The following is a 17,951-nucleotide window of genomic DNA, read 5'->3' as shown; positions in this document are numbered from 1 at the left end:
AAAAAGAAAAAACAAAAAAAGGTTGGGGGGGGGGGGGGAGGGGGGAGGGTGTGTGAATTTTCATGTGCTCTAATTCAATTAGGAAGCAGTGACTGACACTTCGACAGGAGAGGTTAATTGGGGTCACCAAAACGCAGTAATTCCTTACCTAACCAGTCATTAAACTTCTTAACCTCTGAGGGCAGTCCCAGCTCGGTGAAATCGCCCGTGTGGAGAAGGATGTCCCCATAAGGCATCTGGATGCCATCTGTTCTGGAGTGTGTGTCTGAGATGCAGACAAATCGCGTGTGGCCCGCTGGTTTTGGAGTATCATATGGGATAGGGTCGACCCTAAAGCAGACACAAAGATCTCATAACAGTTACAAGGTTAAAAGCCTCACATCTATAATTTCAAATATCAACACAAACCCAGCCATACATCAGTATGCACGCACACCCATTTACACGCACCATGCTGAAAGAAATGACTGTAAAGAAACACTGCCAAAAATCAAGGAGGGACCACATTCTCAAATACTTACCTGGTAAGGAAGGAAAATTAAAAAAACCCTGAAGATGTGACTAGTTTCTGGTTTCTGATAACAAAATTAAACACTGGGTGGAGGGGGGGAGCCAAACGGAAAGGCTTTGGGGGACTTTGCATTCAGCTATGATGCTTGGATGAGGCCTGGAAATTGCAGAATTGAACCTAGTGCCAACTTCTTGCTCTCCCAGATATAAAGCAAGTAACTGAGCTGTAGGGCACAAAGCAACCATGGATAAAACTGGTGGGCTTTTTTACCCCAGCAGCCCCTGATTTTAAAAATTCAGTGCAAGTGGCTATCTGCAAGCCATACATTTTTTAAGGACATCTTACAGCTACATCCGATTGAGCACAGGAGTTTTGGTTTCAAGGGGTATTTTTTTCTCCTTTGTTTTTAATTTAAACAGAACAAAGAAAAATAATAGGGAAGAGAGAAGTGCTTTGTGCATGCTTAGAAGTTAGAAGTTCTAATTTGTATTAGAATCACTTAAAATACAAAAGGCAACCTGTCACCTCCTTTCAAATCATTTCTCTGCAGAGGTACCAAAATTCTACTCGCTCAGCTGAACTCCCCTTGAGACAGCTCCAAGTATAACACCGTAATTCAGCATTGGAATAACACCGAACCCGGCCTAACACTGAATAAAACCCCACTGCACCTGTATGGGATTTCAACCCATTCCCCTGAAGTGTTCCTTTGATCACAGACAGAGCTCAGCTTAATTCGGAGAGTTGTAGGAATTATTATGGTCCAATATCATCCCTAACCATTGCAGCACCACAAACAAACCAAGTATTTTAAAGCACTTACGATAATTGTTACCCATACACTTATTGGAACAAACTGGCACAACAATGAGCATTCAAAAATTGGAGCCTGAAATTAAAAATATATAACAGAATTTATTAGCTTTGCTCTCCATGCTGCACGAAAAACAAGAAAATGCAAACTTCAGAAATGTTTCTTTACAAATGTCAGTACACTAAGTTACTATTAACTACACACTGAACTGTGTGATAACTTCTGCTGATGTGCTTATCTCCAGCTCCCTAAGGTGGGTGAGAGAGCTCCCTTTGTTGAGGGAGCTTCTTGACACTGAATCACAGAATCACAGAATGACCCGGGTTGGAAGGGACCTCAAGGATCATGTAGTTCCAACCCCCCTGCCTGGCAGGGCCACCAAACATACACCTTTACTAGATCAGGTTGCCCAGGGCCCATCCAACCTGTCTTGAACACCTTCAGAGGACGGGGCATCCATAACTTCCCTGGGCAGCCGTGTCCAGGGCCTAACCACTCTCCTAGTTAAGAACTCCCCCTAACATCCAACCTAAATCTTCCTTCTTTTAACTTAAAACCATTTCCCCTAGTCCTGCTATTGTCAGCCCTTCCGAAGAGTTTACTCCCCTCCTGGGAGTAAGTTCCCTTCAGGTATTGAAAGGCTGCAATGAGGTCACCCCGCAACCTTCTCTTCTCTAGGCTGACAAGCCCAACTCCTTCAGCCTGTCCTCATAGGGGGGGTGTTCCAGCCCCCTGATCATCTTCGTGGCCCTCCTCTGGACCCTTTCCAAAAATCTCCATGTCTTTTTTCGAACTGAGGGCTCCACACCTGGACACAGTACTCCAGATGGGGCCCTCACAAGAGCAGAGTAGAGAGGGAAAATCACCTCCCTATCCCTGCTGACCAACCCTCTTCCTGATGGAGCCCAGGATCCCATTTTGCTTTCCGGGCTGCCAGAGAGCACTGCTGGCTCACGTTGAGTCTTTCGTCCATCAGGACCCCAGGTCTTTCTCTGCGAGCTGCTCTCAAGGACCCACTCCTCCCAGCCTGTACAGGTGCACTGGGGTTCTTCCAGCCCAAGTGCAAAACCTTGCACTTTGCCGTGTTGAACCTCATTAGGTTCACCCGAGCCCAGCTTTCCAGCCTGTCAAGGTCCCTCTGAATGGCATCCGTTCCCTCCACTGTATCGACTGCACCACTCAGCTTGGTGTCATCAGCAAACTTGCTGAGGGTGCACTCCATTCCCTCATCGATGTCATTAATAAAGATGTTAAAGAGCACCGGTCCCAAGACAGACCCTTGAGGGACGCCGCTCGTTAACCGGCCTCCAACCTGGACATAAGAGCCATGACCACCACCCTCTGTCTGCGGCCTTTCAACCATTACTTATCCATCTAGTTGTCATCATTCAAATCCACTTCTCTCCAATTTGGAGATGAGGATGTGATGGGGGGACCATGTGGAAGGCCTTGCTCAGGTCCAGGTAAATGACATCGGGTCGCCTTCCTTCGTCCACCAATGCCGTCACTCCATCATAGAAAGGCCACAAGATTAGTTAAGCATGACCTTCCCCCTGGTTGAAGCCATGGTGTGGCTGTCTTGGAGCATGTGCTCGTTCTTTATGTTTACCAAGCATGTTTGTCAGGAGGATCTGTTCCATAATCTTCCCAGGCACAGAGGTTGAGACTCACCGGCCTGTTAGTTACCCGGGTCCCTCCTGCTCCCCCGTACTTGTAAATGGGAGTTGACATTAACCCTTCCCCAATCATCCAGGACCTCACCTGACAAGCCATGACTTCTCAAATATGATGGAGAGCGGCTCCGCAACCAATTCAGCCAGCTCCTTCAGGACCCTGGGATGCACGCCATCTGGCCCCATAGACTTATACTCATTCAGTCTAAGGAGGCACTCTCAGACTTGCTCTACCCTTACAGTGGGGAAGGATTTACCTCCTTGGTCCCCACATAGAGGTATGGGGGTGCAGTGCTTAGGGACGTGAAAAAGACTAGAATCCTGGCCACCAGTGAAGACCGAGGTGAAGAACTCATTCAGCACCTCAGCTTTCTCTTCATCTGTTGAAGCCAGTTCTCCTTTTAAATTTACCGAAGTAGGTACACCTCCTTTTCCTCCCAGAGAACCACATACTATTAGTTGAGTTGAGTCATATAACCAGTTACCACTACTGAAACACCTCACTGCAAAATCTGAACTAAAGCAATCAATGGATTCATCATATCTACAAGAGTTAGAAAATAATAATATCATTATTACAGAGGAAAACTCACTTGTCCACTGAAATTACACTACAAAGCTGGGCAGAAATAGCTATGGGCTGCAATTGGTATCTGCTTTGCTATTCTCTGCAGTTTATCCCCAAGCAAACACCCTCTTTTGCTCTAGGTCAATTTGAAGTGTTTTAGAAATATATCAGACGTTAAACATGAGGGTCCCTGAATCCACATTTACACTCTTTCCAAGCATGTTTAATTCAGATCACACAAAATACAAACACCAGCTTCCATCACTGCCATGTATGCTGCTCAGATCATCACTGTATGACCACAACCAGTACCCCCTGCCTCTGGGCAGCCCAGTTAGTTCATGCGCAGCAGCTCTGCTTCGCCATCCTCAGCAGTTTATTTCCAAACAACCCTCCTTTTGCTCTAGGCAATGCCTACTGGAGTATAACACCCAAACCTGGTTTAGAATTTTTCCTATTCATGCAATGACTTACTAACACGAGATTCTATAATTGAAATTCATTAAGATCCTGACCCTTCTTTCAGTTCTTTGCATACGCTACAATGTTGCCAAGTAACCTTTTTTTTCTTTTCTTTTAACATCTTAGCTTAATTTCTTCTCTTATTCAGTAGTGCTTGCCCACTAAGCATTGGAAAGCGAGATACTGAAGGTTATTGTGTTCAGCCCATCAATTTATCTCACTAAAAACAGTCCTTCAAAGAAACTTAATAAAAGCAGCGTTATCACCAGTCCTAAAGGCTCAAGTTTGTTTTTCACCCACAGGTACAGTATAGGAAACGGAAGATTTGTCTTGATCACTTGATCATCTTAATTTACTCTGAATTTGTGAGACCACCTACCACAGTATGTGCAGCACTGTGCTGTCACTGCTTTTGACACATGGCTCACCTGGCTGCGAGCATCATCTGCTCTTGTGGGGTCTGCTCACCTCAGGTCCCAGCAATGGGGATTACAGCCTGGCATCTCCACAAGCTCTGTAACTGTTGTGCTAGACCCACCCAGCTATCCAGCAGGAAACTAAATAATCACCTCAGCACTATCACTATCACCAACAACACTAACTTTTCAGTTTTCTCAAGCTGGCAGACACTAAAGCTTTACAGATTATTATTGCTTTAGAGAAAGAATGCTTGCAGAAAGATACAGTGATGCTCTAGTAATTTAAATGGTTAAAATAACAGCCAGGAAATGAAAAGCAACCTAATAAAATATATTGAGAAGCATCCAAATGAAGGAGGGAGTTCAAGAGCCCCGTGGTGCCCTGTGTACCACCAGCTCCATGCCAGCAGCACTGCTGGGCCACTGCTGCTGCAGTGAACGCATAGAGGTTTGCACTGTTCTCCTCCAGCACATGGTAACTTCTACCACTGATTCGCATTCTAAAAGCAGGTAATGACAGGAAGTTAAATAATTAAGAAACAAGCCTCAACACTGAAGTTATCGAGGAGACTGTAATGGCAAGACAGGAGGGCTGAATTCCAGAACACACAAGGAAGGAAAACACTGGGTCTTTTCACATGCATGAAGGGAAAGGTCACAATTTATGACATCAAGCTATAGACCAAATGTATTAGTTGTGTATTTCGGCTCAGCCACACACTAGTTACTTAAAATGACGTCTTATAAATCAGAAGCATTAGCAAGTACCTCAGGGACAGCGAGGGCAGCACAGCCCTCCAGGAGACATTGCTGCAGGGAGAATTAGGCTGGGAACCTATTTTCAAAGAAAACTTAGAAAAGACACAAGCACCATTTCTCTGAAAGAGAGACAAGTTTTGATTGCAAAGCATAATTCTGCATGGATGACTTCAAAAGCCAACACCACCAGGCTCTGGTTTGGCTCCCCGGTCCCCTGGAAGGTCTGTGCCTCAGAGCTGAACCCATGGCCTCTTTGCTTTCCCACTCTCTCAGGGTTTAAGGTATGCAGGCCCCAAATCCCTCCTACATAACAATTCCCAAAAACCTAATTCATCCATGAAGATGAAATAAAAGCCTTAAACATTGAGCCAGGAAGAATTTCTAGTTCCTAAATCACAGTAAATCACTCAGATGAATGCAGCACCTATACTGGATAAAACATTCACAGATGCACAGAAATCCCCCTCCTTGGCGCCTCACAAGCAGTGTTACTGTTTACAGTCCACTATGTGCTGACTGGGTGCCACTGGTCTTGCTACAGGTGAACAAATCAGAGGCCACTGCAGAGGACCACACTTTCCCACCTACCAGACAAATGAATAAATAGTGGTGTAAGTGTCCATGCCCTTCCCAAATTGTGTCACATCGCATGTTTTATATGCAGAACAGGCTGCAGACAAATAGTTTCAAGTTGTACTATCTTTTTTTTAACAACATCGTTTGGGGAAGGATTTTAGAGGGGAAGGATGGAAACTTTGATGAAGGGGAAGGTGGGTTAATTGACTGTATCTTTCAACGCAAGAAAAGGTGACAACTTTTTACAGAATCATACAGCATCATACGCACATCCTGGCATCTCCAGCCAAAAACGGAAGTATATACATACATTGAGCTGATTTTGTGATACAACACGTGCTGAATGAAACAAAGCTAAATACTCATTTCCTCTCAGTAAACACAATGTATGTCAAAATACAGTATTACGTTACTCAGCTGCTGTCAGTCATTAGTTGTTTAAATTACATGTATGAGCACTTTTGTTAGCTTGACTCCATCTTCCAGTATGATCAAACACCAAGAAAACATCTGGTTTCTCCTCTGACTCAAAGGAACGAGATGCAAAAACCTTTCAGCATTCTCACGGATAAGTCTGATTTGTACAAGCACACAAATGTATGAGCAGATTGCCACAAACCAGTTTAAAAGCTACACCTTTGCTGGAAACATCTGTGTACACATGTCACCCATCAAAACCTCAGAGAGAGCTCTGGAAACTGTAAAGCAGAGGTCTGATAGATCTCTCAGAGATGTCATTAATTGTGACTCGGTGCAATATGGAAACAAAAAAATTCACATTTCCAAACCCATATGAGGAATCAATGCACCACTCAGCAGCTTTCTGCTAATGCTTCCAACAATTACAGCTGAAGGGAAACGATGGATCTTTTTATTACAGGTTGGGGCTGCTTTACTTCCAGTAAGGTTTATGAGATGAAACTGAAATGGCTTACATTATCCACCGTCAGAAGTTGGGCAAACTAAGAAAACCCTTTGCATAAGGATGTCACACAAATGCATCTTCCCATGCTATTTTTTATGCAAGTATGGTTTCAATTTAAAGTCATTAAGAAGCATTTTTCCCAAATTCTTTTGTTGTTTGGGACTGAAATAATTTATACCCTCTGTACACCCTGCAAGAACTCGACTGCTGATGCATCTGCACCTGTACTAGCAAGGAAGGTAAATAAGCTGTTTGCGTCAAAGGCAAGGTTTTGTTCCCCTGCTATAAGATCTACAAGCACCGACTCATTCAACATACTCAGAAAGTACAATCTGGAATCACAAAGATACAAATTTAGATCCAATTTTAAGACAATGAGATTTGAAAGATTCACATCTATATATCACAGCAAGAGCGATGCTAAATTAAAGTGTAGCACCCTTCCAATTATTTCAATTCCATGAGTCATAAAATGGGGTGGATTTACACATTCAATGCTGGTTCTGATTTACTTATGCATCCCAATAAATGTTTGGTCTGAAGTATAGGAACTACTTGAAATTCTGCTGACACTCAGCTCAGCAAATATCCTTTAAACCACAGGGTAAGTATACTGTGCAAGCAAGAAACTTCTCAAGCCTTCTCAACCATTTTGTTTTCTGACCTGAAGGCAGAACCCTCCCCCTCCAATCCAACCTCCTTGCAAGAAAGCCCTCTCCTAAATGGAATGATAATCATGAGAATCTCTCTTCTGCTCTTCCTTATTAATTTAATTTCCACTGGGATGATGGAGGTGAGCCCAAAAAAACTGTTCAAAGGAAGGATAATTCATTCTGGGCAAGCATCACCAGTTCCCATTTTTTAAGTTACTAGGTACATAGAGTGCCTTCAACATGCCTATAAAACAGCCACCGATGTTAGTAATCTGTAAGCAAACAGCTGAAGTCCAGCCCAAATACAAAGAATTTTCTTAATCCTCCTCCAGGCCTGAGATATTACATTAATTGGCAGACACTTATCTACAAAGTCCATTTGTGAACCTGAACCAGCACAAAAATGTGTCTCCACTAGGACGAATATTCTCTCCCTTACATCTAGGCTTTAAAAGGCTTTTTAAAGATTTTAGTAATAAAACGCTTCCACTTAAATCTGGGCATCTAACACTGTATTCCTACTAAGGAAAAGTCTTCACAACAGCTATGCTATCTTAAATGGCTTTTGGCCAATTCTCTTTATGCATATCAAGTACTTTGGCCCTCGTCAAATGTTTCAACTTCCACATCCTCTTAAGTTTTAAGAATTCTTTTGCAGGGAAGACAATACAATATAGACTGCAGTTCAGCTCTCCTGAAATCCCTTCTTCTTAATAGGATGAGAGATTTAATAACCAGCTTCTACCAACACCTAAGCAACCTCAAAGGACAAGTTCCCACCAAGCATCCTGGATGCCAAAAGCTGCACATACACAACAATGGTTACTGACATAAGCTTTTGTGTTACATGCTCGCACAGCTGGCCCAATATTTCCTCTCCTGCCACTAATTCCATAGCTACACATTTTGACACCAGGCACTCATCTTAGTCTCAGTTTCAACTCTGGATTTAGATTTTGGGGCAGATCTGAACTAGCCTCAGGATGTACAGAAAAACATGTATTTGTTTCTTTGTAATTTCTTTCCCCTAAATAGGAAGAAAACGCCAGCACCAGGTTCTGCTCCTAGTGTGTTCTGCAACTTCACAGTGCTGGATACAAAGGAGCATGAAAAAGGACTTTGAGCAGCAAATTCTACTTGACAGATTTTGGTACTTTTATCTATCCTTAACTTTCTAAGGCAATCGTCTTCATTACTGCTAACATCATCTTCCTAACATACATGTCCAAAATGAAACCCAATTGCAAACACAACTGGATTCAATCAAAAACTACTGCAGATCCCAGGTAAGCATGATGGAGGGCTGCGGATACTAAAAGCAGGTTCTTTTCTTTTACTGTGCCAAATATTTTCCCAGCTAAAAAAGCTTATACCAGATAGCTCTCTCCCTCTTTTCTCTCTCTCCAGTATTAAACAACCTATGACAAGGAAACTGGAGGTCAAATAGTATACATTCCAGAGCATTTCAAGATGCAAACATTAGTTTGAAGGAGAAAAAGCTTGGTAGATAAAAGTTACAGCAGAGGGAAATAAAATCTCAAGTGTGCATGAGCAGAACACAGCACGAATGTAACTTCAGCTGGAGATCTTCCTTACAACTACAAGGTGTGTTCTGACTTTCTTCCCCCTTTCTTTTTCAAACCTCACTCGCAATTTAGTGTGCTGAAACGCTTCTCAAGCAACACTACATGTTGCTGAACTCAGCAGCAATGCCTTCTTATGGAAAGCAAAACCAATTCTTATGGATAAAATCCAGCAGAGCATTTTTGTTTCTTTAGCGCTGTAGCTTGTCTGTGGCATTTGTTTGTCACGTATCACATCTAAATAAGGAATACTGGGAGAAGTCCTGCTGCATGTACCACCAGGAGGCTTTATCAATAATGTAGTTAACAAGCAAAGGTTTTGTGGAGAACCAAAGCGTTACAGGTTATTTAAGAGCAATTCTTTTCGGCTTCTACTTTTATCATTAAAAAAAATAAGGAATTAAACGTCTTCAGAGGGAATGTTCGTACACCACATTTATCAGAATGCTTGCTGACTTCTGCAGTTAGCAATTACTTTCTGAGTTCAATCATTTATTTGCAAAGGTGCACTCCCCTCCTCCCCCCAGAACCAAATAAAAGCAAAATGCAATTATAGTCAAGGTATAAATCTACCTTACGGATACTTCTAGAAAACTCAATTTAAAAATAATTTACTTTCACTTCTATGGCTGCAACAAAAGAGGGGGAATGAGGGAAGCACTACAGAATCACTTTGAATTCCTTATTTTCCTCGAGTCAATTCCAAGGCCAAATAAATAAAAAATAAGCTCCCTGCGTTGCTTCTACACCTGAATAGTTGGAAAGTATTATCCCATATGACTCTAAAGCTGTTGTTAATTGAACAAACCTGCATGGTAATTGCTCAGTGTGCAACTGAATGCAAGACCTTGAAAACTCTGAAATCTTTACTACTTTCCAAACCCATATGCAGCGCAGTACCAAATGTTGGTCCCTCTGGCGTGTGCAGAAAGTGATTTCCACACCAAATCCAAAAGGCAAACGTTTCATAGCTTTGAAATTTAGAGCAAGGATATCACCACAAAAACTGCCGGGAACGAAGGAAACAGGCTGCACCACATAACATTTTATGACACAGAATGAGATGTGACAATGTAAATTCACTCATGTGATTCAGTTGCAAGCAGTACAAATGCAATCTCACTGATTACGCTTTAAAACAGAAGAGGGAATTGCACTGTTTCAGCCAATGCATTAAACATGTTAAAATCACAAAACTTCCAGCCTGCAGAGGAACAAATAGAAGGCATCATTTCACATTCAGATGGGAATAATCTATCTAGGTGAAATTCACACAGGTGTAGTACTGGTGAGCATGAAGTGGATCATGCAACATTTCAGGTCATACAGTCAGTCATACAAAAGGACTCACACACAGAGATGAATTCCACCAATCTTGCCATTAACAAGCCAAAGACAGAGGAACGACAGACCTTAGACCCCCCCAGACCACGAGCTTAAACACAGATGTAAAAGGATCTTCTTCACTGTTTTAGTTTATCTTCCTGTTTCTTAAAGCTTGTGAATATGAGGAGGTATCCTTGAAGTGAAATAGTGTGTGAATCAAAAGTACCATAGCTTTTCCTATAGGTTCCCAAGGGAGACTATTTATTAGGCACAGTCCTGCTTTCTGATTTAGTTTAAGCTCTTTTCTTAGAGAATATGAGTATCCACACCAAGAGAAATACCAGAACAGCAGCTGCAAAACCACCTTTCCTGTAGAAACTACTAGAATCAGTTATCCTAGCAGTCACACTTCTTGGCTTCCATTTTTAATTCTCCTCTTAGCATTTATGAAAGTTACACACAAACACACACACACAGGTATGTGTTTTGGCTTTTAGGAAAGCTCCAACTGCTTTAAAATCCACAATAAAACTGCAAAAGTTGTCAAATTCAGTTGGTGCAGCCACCATCAGCTGTACTAACAGGCGTTTCATTATGAGTTTTTGGAGGGTGTTTGTTTGTATTTTTACACAACCAAACTTGAACTAAGAACAATAATGAGACTGCACCCACCCACAGTCATTTCTCTTCAGCATGTAAATGAAATATTAGTTCTCTTTCTTGCCATTCTGGAGCAAGAAGAGCCATCTTTAGGCACAGGCAATGACAGAATTCCATGACAGCTTTGCAAAGTTACAGGAAATTGCAAATAAAAATTATTAATTAAAAAAGTCTACGGGTTTTCAGCAAAATAGATAATTAAAGCATTACTAAACATTCCGTAAAAGGTAATTACAATTTTCCATCATCCCCGACAGCCTCAGAATGGGTGTTTCTCTAAGTAAGTTGCTGGAGGAGACAAAAGCTTAAGGAGGTGTTAAAATCAGAGAACAGCTGTCTTTTAACCACTTTCTCCTCTACATCTGGATTCATTTCTTTCCACCCCCCCGCCCCTTTTTTTTAAGGTTTCTTTGTTTCTGTATTGTAGCATTGTCATTGAAATTTCCAGCTGGGCAGCACCAAGGGCTTGTGCTTACTGAAGTCATGGAAGTCAAAGTTCACAGTGACCGTAATAGTACAGGAATGTGAGCTAAGTGAAACTACTCTCTTCACATCAGTACTTTAACAGTCATACGTATTAAACAAAATCAGCAGTTAAGATTCTGAGTTCTTTGACTGAAGTGACTAATTTCCTGCAAGCCTGCTCCTCCTTCTCCCCTCCACACTTCTTGGCAATCAAGAACAGACTTACAGTCCGACTCCCAACAAATGCTGCCCCTGAGGGCAAAACTGGTGAGATACTTCAGCCTGTTCCAGAAATCCCTTCTGCAATTGATTATTCAATCGAATTCTACTCCACCGGTTTACTCTGACCTACAAAGTGCTGAGCTCCCTCACCTGCTGCTGGCTGTAAAGACTTCAGACTAACGTTGTCCTTAATGGGGGGCAAGACTGGCTCTGGAATTCAGAGGCTCTGCTCAAGAGCCTCCAGCATGGCTTCATCTGAAATGATGAAACCAAACAGTAAAGCACCCAGACCTTGCTTGTCCTCAGAAATGGTATTTTCTCATCTGAACCATCACAATCTTTCAATGACCATTTCTCACAGCTTGCTGCTATGATCCCACACTTGTATGCCCTTCTAAGCGTGCCACCAGAAAAGCTGCAAACACAACTCCAGTTACTTGCTCATGCACATTTTAGTCGACCAGCTTGTGAAAGCAGTTGGCAACCACTCCATGCAGGTCAATGAAGCCATTCCCTATGCGCACATCCACAAGCGCACGTACACAAAACATGAACCATAAGTCCCTTTGCCCTTGACCTTTGCTAAACAGCCATGTCCAGAGAACAGCCTGCATTGCAGAGTTGCCATTTAACTATTTCTTAGTAGGGGCAGCCTGCCAGATGCACCTTCAGGTCCAGGATTGCCCTATGCTTGGGTTTGCCCAGCGGTACTCAGCTCAGACAGGACAACTGTTTGAAGGGTATCTAACCTCGCAGGAATTTAGCAAGTTCCCTGAGCGACACGTGCCATTCACTCTGCAGTTCCCACCCTGGTGGCAAAAATGCATTTTCAGTCCAAGCATGATGGATACACACTCATATGTGCAGGGACAACTGCAGCACATTACAAAGGGAATTCAGCCTTGGGACATTCAGTATGGCCTGCCACAAGTTTAACAAGATGTCAAAGCTGCACACTGAAGATAAAGTAACATACAATCTATTCTATATTTGGAAGTAAGCAAAGGGAAGTGCTGTTGACTGCATGAACTACAATGTGATTTTCACACCACTAAGCAAAACAGAGCAACGTGTTACCTACCTTCTCCTGGATTCTCCCCGAAGGCTCCCAGCCCCTGATCCTCTCTTTCAAGAGTGCCACACCAAGCTCTGAATCACAGGGGGTGACAACTTCTGCCAGGAAACCTATTGAGATTGTTGCCCTTACCATTCATCCCTTTCACAGATCTGGTTAAGAATGCTATTCTCAAGCAAAAAGATTAACACACACAAGCTCAGATCTCAGCCCTCCTTAAAAGTCAGTCTGAAAACTAGTTTCTGAAAAGTCATGGGCTGTTTTTCACATCACTTGCATGGGGAAAAAAAGGTCTTTTTTTTTTCCTGTCCTATTAATTCAGAACCTACATTGTGATCCTATAGGCAGTTGGATAGTCATGTCTTCTCTAATGCTTCTTATAACCAGGCACATTTTCAGACAAACCTCTTCCCAGCCCTATTCCTAGTGCAGCTGTAACTGAAACCAGCAGCACAAGTGAAGACTTCACATTTAGAAATCACAGCCCAGAAAACAGCACTCACAAGACAGTTCAGCATACCTAGACCTATACCTAGTTGTTCTGTGCCTGCCTTGCCACCTCTCTAGGGACACACCTGGCTCTAGCCCTGGAAGCTGTGACCCCACCGTCAGTCAATTCAGCTCATTGGGCTGGCAAAAGAGCCAGCAGTGAGAGCACTTGGGCACGGCAGGAATGAAGGCTGGGAGCCGGTCCCTTCAGCAGAAGCAACATGTTGAACCGACACAGCAATTTGCTGAAGTGTTAATCAATTGTTTTTTTCTTCCTACTGAGACACTAATAGGAAACTCTTTGATCTAATGAGAATTTTCTCTATTTCCAGACACAGTTTAATCTTGCATTGCATGTTCAAATGCTAGACAACTCATTCTGTTAGAGACTGTATTTGGCTCAGATAGGAAACAGACTTCCTAAACAGAACAATTAATAGCAAACAAAATGAATGAAAAAAAGAAAAGCAATTAACTTTGGTATACCGAGATAACAAGAACGCTGACTGGAGTTTCTTCACTGTGTTGTGCTTTATAACCCTCTACATGTGTTACTTTTCCAGCCTTCTCCACCCTAACCATTTATGCTCCTTTGTTACTCCACTTTTATCTTCTTTGAACTAAACTGTCTTTATTCAGTCTCGTGTATTTATCTGAACTCAAAAACCAACCGTCGGCCTTACTGTATATGAAAAACGGTGATGCTCTGCTCAGCTCTGCAGCCTTTGCTTTTTGCTATTTTCTTATGACCGCTTCATTTTCTCCTAAGGGACACACTGACATGAACGCCACATTAACTGCCAACTCCACGAGAAGAACATTTCAATCAACCATTACAACTGAGAATCAGACCTTCAAGTCCCACGGCCAGACGCTGTTTCATGCCCTTCCAGTAACCCTACAACATGGTTATCACTGCCACTTCTTATCTTATCGCCATTTCAAACATCGTCTGCTATTGTCAGACAACAAGTCGGACCTGAACAATGATGTTAAATGAAGGCTTCCTCCCGTGGCAGTCTTGAACTCCTAATGAAACTGATCACTCCCTCGTGAGATAATGAACCACGGTGGGATTTCACAGGCTTTAAAAACAAAGTCAACAGAAAGTCACAGGGAAGCAAGCTCCCAGAGAACTACTGAGGTATTACTGCACGCAGACATCCCAGCTAACAGTCAGCATCAACGATATGTAAACACAGGCATGCACACACATATAGAAACAAATATACATTGTGTTTTTCGTTCCTTCCTGACTTCTTAATAACAGAAGGTAAGCAGAGTTGCATTTCCCTCTGGTACACCTGCTGAGGGGAAAAAAAATTAAAGGAGGTGCTTTTTTTGGCTCCCAGATTTCAAAAGGCAGCTGAAGTGGCTGGGAATGTCCTGGGGTAAAGCATGTGATCTCTGATAATTCTGCTAACAATTAGATAGCTATGCATTACAAGGTGATGTCACTTAGAAAAAAACCTGTTTTTGTGATGTTTTACCACAGTAAAAAGTCTGGTACATGTGAAATAAAAAACTAAAACCCTAAGCTCAGGAAGGAGGAAGACTTTTGCTTCCACAGCTCTCCTCCATCTAGTGCTTGCTGTCACAGTATAAGCCTTGTTACCAGCATAATCTGTCCTCAATTAGGTGGCTTTGTTACATGATTAACATCGGCGCTATAGGAGCAGACTTCACTAAAATAGTTCTGGCTTCTCTTCAGACTAAGGGCCCTGTTGTCCAGGGGAGCCACAGGTAGGAGCTATACATGAGAATTAAATGTTTTCAAGGAGAAAAAGAACATCCATCCACAGCTCCAGATTACAAATACCATTTGCCACCTAGCACAATCCTTCAGCTCAGCGTTAGGTGGGGCAATGTTGGCTGGCCTCAGACACAGCACCCCCAGGGAAACACTCACAGCTCCAAAGGGGCATTTCCTTTCAACCCTGTGCCCCTATCCATGTGCCCACTTGTAAGCCAGGCTGCTGACCTGGCCAGGGGTTCAACGCCATGACAGTCAAGTGCTGCACTGCAGCATCACAGGAAGCTCCATCTAGATCCACTCTGAGTCAGGAGCATTCACTCAGTTCCTTACCAAGTGCAGAGAGCAGAATGAGAGAGCAAGTGAAGCTGTCTGTAACCCTTTGTAAAGATACAAGCACTGTAGAACCTTAATGCCCTTTGCAGTCACCACTAGCACCTAATGTAAGGGGAGATTTTAAGTCAAATAGAGTATTAGGCAAAACAACAGCAATAAATAGCAAAACTGCAAGGCTTAGCATAAAATTGAAAATCACTAATGGAGCACTGTGCAGTTTGTTCATGCTATGAGCAGTCAAGAATCATGCATAATGTAACAGTGCAACTGCTAACAGCAGGCTCACACAAGATAATTTAAACTTGTTTTTTATGGACATGAGGAACCGATCTTTGAAGTTGTCCCTAATGAGATTCTGCTTGGCCTTAACAGCATCCTGAGAGAATGTGCTGGTTTTTCTCCCCTGCATCCGGTGCATATTTATAATGCAGAGTACAGACCTATTTAAATAGTACACGTGGATCGGTGTCCCCCCATCCTGTCACAAAGTAAGATTCTCACTGTGAGGGAAATACCTACTCACATGTCTCACTTCAGCTTCAAGTCTTCTGGTGATTACAGGTCACCTTTGCTAATTGCCAAAAGGTACATGGGGGTTAATGAATGAGGTTTCTGTTTGCTTTGTACAGCTGAACTCCTAACTTGCTTAAACTGCTAGGTCACCGCTTTATTGCAAAAACACAGGCAGCAGCGTTAGGAACACAAATAAAAAACCTTTTTTTAGGTGTGCCATATGTAGTCATTGGTTTAACACTGTACCCATCTGTTTTTAAACATCCTTTCATTAATGAGAGCTGCGAGAGCCATTGAACTAACATCACTAAAACCTCAGCTTGCAACCAGTGCAGTAGCCACGACACCTTTTACATCTAGGAGATGTATGACTGCTGCAAGATAGCAATGGGTGAAATGCATAATGTTTCCAAAGAGGACAAGAACAGACCTTAACTCCAACGTGTTAAAGAACACATGCAGCTCTATCTGATGTCACATGTACTAACAACTTTTCTATAGCACTAGACCAAAATTGACTGCAGAAGTGAGATCAGCCTTTAAAAACATCTGTTGAAGTGCTGCCAAATGCAACTCATGCATGTGTATAATGAGTACAACAATTAATAAGGATGGGGGAAGTTTTATTCTCTCTGATACAGCCAGCCTTACAACAAGGCTCTGGACTATCACTGTTCCAAGTCAACACCCATTCTGAATTGATCTTCACTGGAGTTTGTATACCAAAGTGCCAGACAGTTCAGGAAACACTCTCACACTGCATTCAACCGTTCCTCCTGCAGGACAGGCCTTTAGGAGCACACTCAATTCAGACAGCTTGGCATGGCAGCTCCAAGCAGCCCCCCGCTGCAGCTAATATATAACATACTACAGTTATGCCATCGCTGATCAACGCTGAACTCCCATTCTGCTTGGGAGACAGAGGGAAAAATCCACACATCCTTTGAAAGCATTTCTCAGCACTGCTCACACACTACAAACATACAGTATATTGTTAAGGAATGGATATTGCAGGACACCCATTTTTCATTTAGAGCTTATTGGCTAATTCGACCCTAAACAATGAGAAAATCTCCTATCTGACAGTCAGAGGACTCTGCTTTAGCTCCTATAAAGGTTTTCACATAACGAAGCCCACATCTGTAATGGATGCTCTCTGAAGCAGCTACAGTCTGAATGGACACTGACACATCTCCCTCATGGCTGCACATCATGTCCCTGTAGGTACGGGATGACAGTCATTTGTGGGGAGCTTATGAGGGAAGCTTGAACAGTAACTACAATAGCTCTGTGTGAATACATGGAGAAAGAGTTTGTTTCCAGTGCGCTGCCTGACACTTCTCACAAGCACAAGAAACCCAACAGAAGCAAAAAATATAAAGAATTAAAAATAAAAAGTCTTTCAAGCCTTCGGGCCCTGGGCTCAGCACTGACAGGTTCAAGCGACCTTGCCTCAGCACATTAACACACAGCCTCTCGGTCAGTCCTGAGAGATTCCCTTGTGAACAACTACAAGGCGCACAACTCAAAGCTCAAAGTCTAAAAAAGCTTTTGTTAGGAAAATAATAAAACACGCAAAACCAAAAGAGACTGATACTGACACTGTAGCAATAACGTGTCATATATTATTTCCAGGCTTGGTGCAAGAGCAAGGTTGCCTTTAGGCACATATGCAGATGCTAAAATCCTAACAAATTACTCTCCAGGCCAACATCTTACCTCTGGTTATTTCTGGGCATTCAGGCTCTGTTCTCTGCTTCTCATTCTCCATCTATTCTGACCCCTGCTTACCACCACTGCATCACACACCTCCAGTACATTCTTCTTGGACAAGCCTCTGGACCCGAAAGAAACTGTACTGTCTTTTTTGGACAAGAAATCTATCAAGAAAATTGCCACTTCTTGTACCATATCTTTGACAGACCTTCATTTCATTTGAACTTCTCAAAAACACCTCTACCCAACTCAGTCTTTCAGTTCACAGCTTTTAGCTCTACACTAAAACAATTAAACGATTAAAACAATTCATAAAAGCCTCCCCCCCCCCCTCCCCCCCCCTCCCATTCTGCAGAATGCTGCCTTGAAAACCTTTTCAAGAGAACTACTCACTCAGAATAACCATTCATTTATATCACAGTATTAACTGATGGTGTGAACAGACTACCAAGG

At 42.7% G+C, this 17,951-nt stretch overlaps 1 protein-coding gene across 4 annotated transcripts in view; it reads right to left on the bottom strand.

Annotated features, from left to right (window-relative positions):
• MPPED2 (metallophosphoesterase domain containing 2) overlaps positions 1-17,951 on the bottom strand; it is a 164,814-nt gene that overhangs the window by 60,378 nt on the left and 86,485 nt on the right. For all 4 annotated transcript variants that reach the window (XM_015863521.2, XM_032444982.1, XM_015863524.2 and 1 more), the window contains one exon: positions 149-330. In XM_015863521.2, coding sequence (XP_015719007.1) covers positions 149-330 — 182 coding nt within the window. The remainder of the gene's footprint in view (positions 1-148; positions 331-17,951) is intronic.

This window comes from Coturnix japonica, chromosome 5, assembly GCF_001577835.2.
Source record: "Coturnix japonica isolate 7356 chromosome 5, Coturnix japonica 2.1, whole genome shotgun sequence".
Taxonomy (NCBI): domain Eukaryota; kingdom Metazoa; phylum Chordata; class Aves; order Galliformes; family Phasianidae; genus Coturnix; species Coturnix japonica.
Note: the sequence above shows the minus strand (reverse complement) of the source record. Positions and strands in the feature narration are given on the sequence as shown.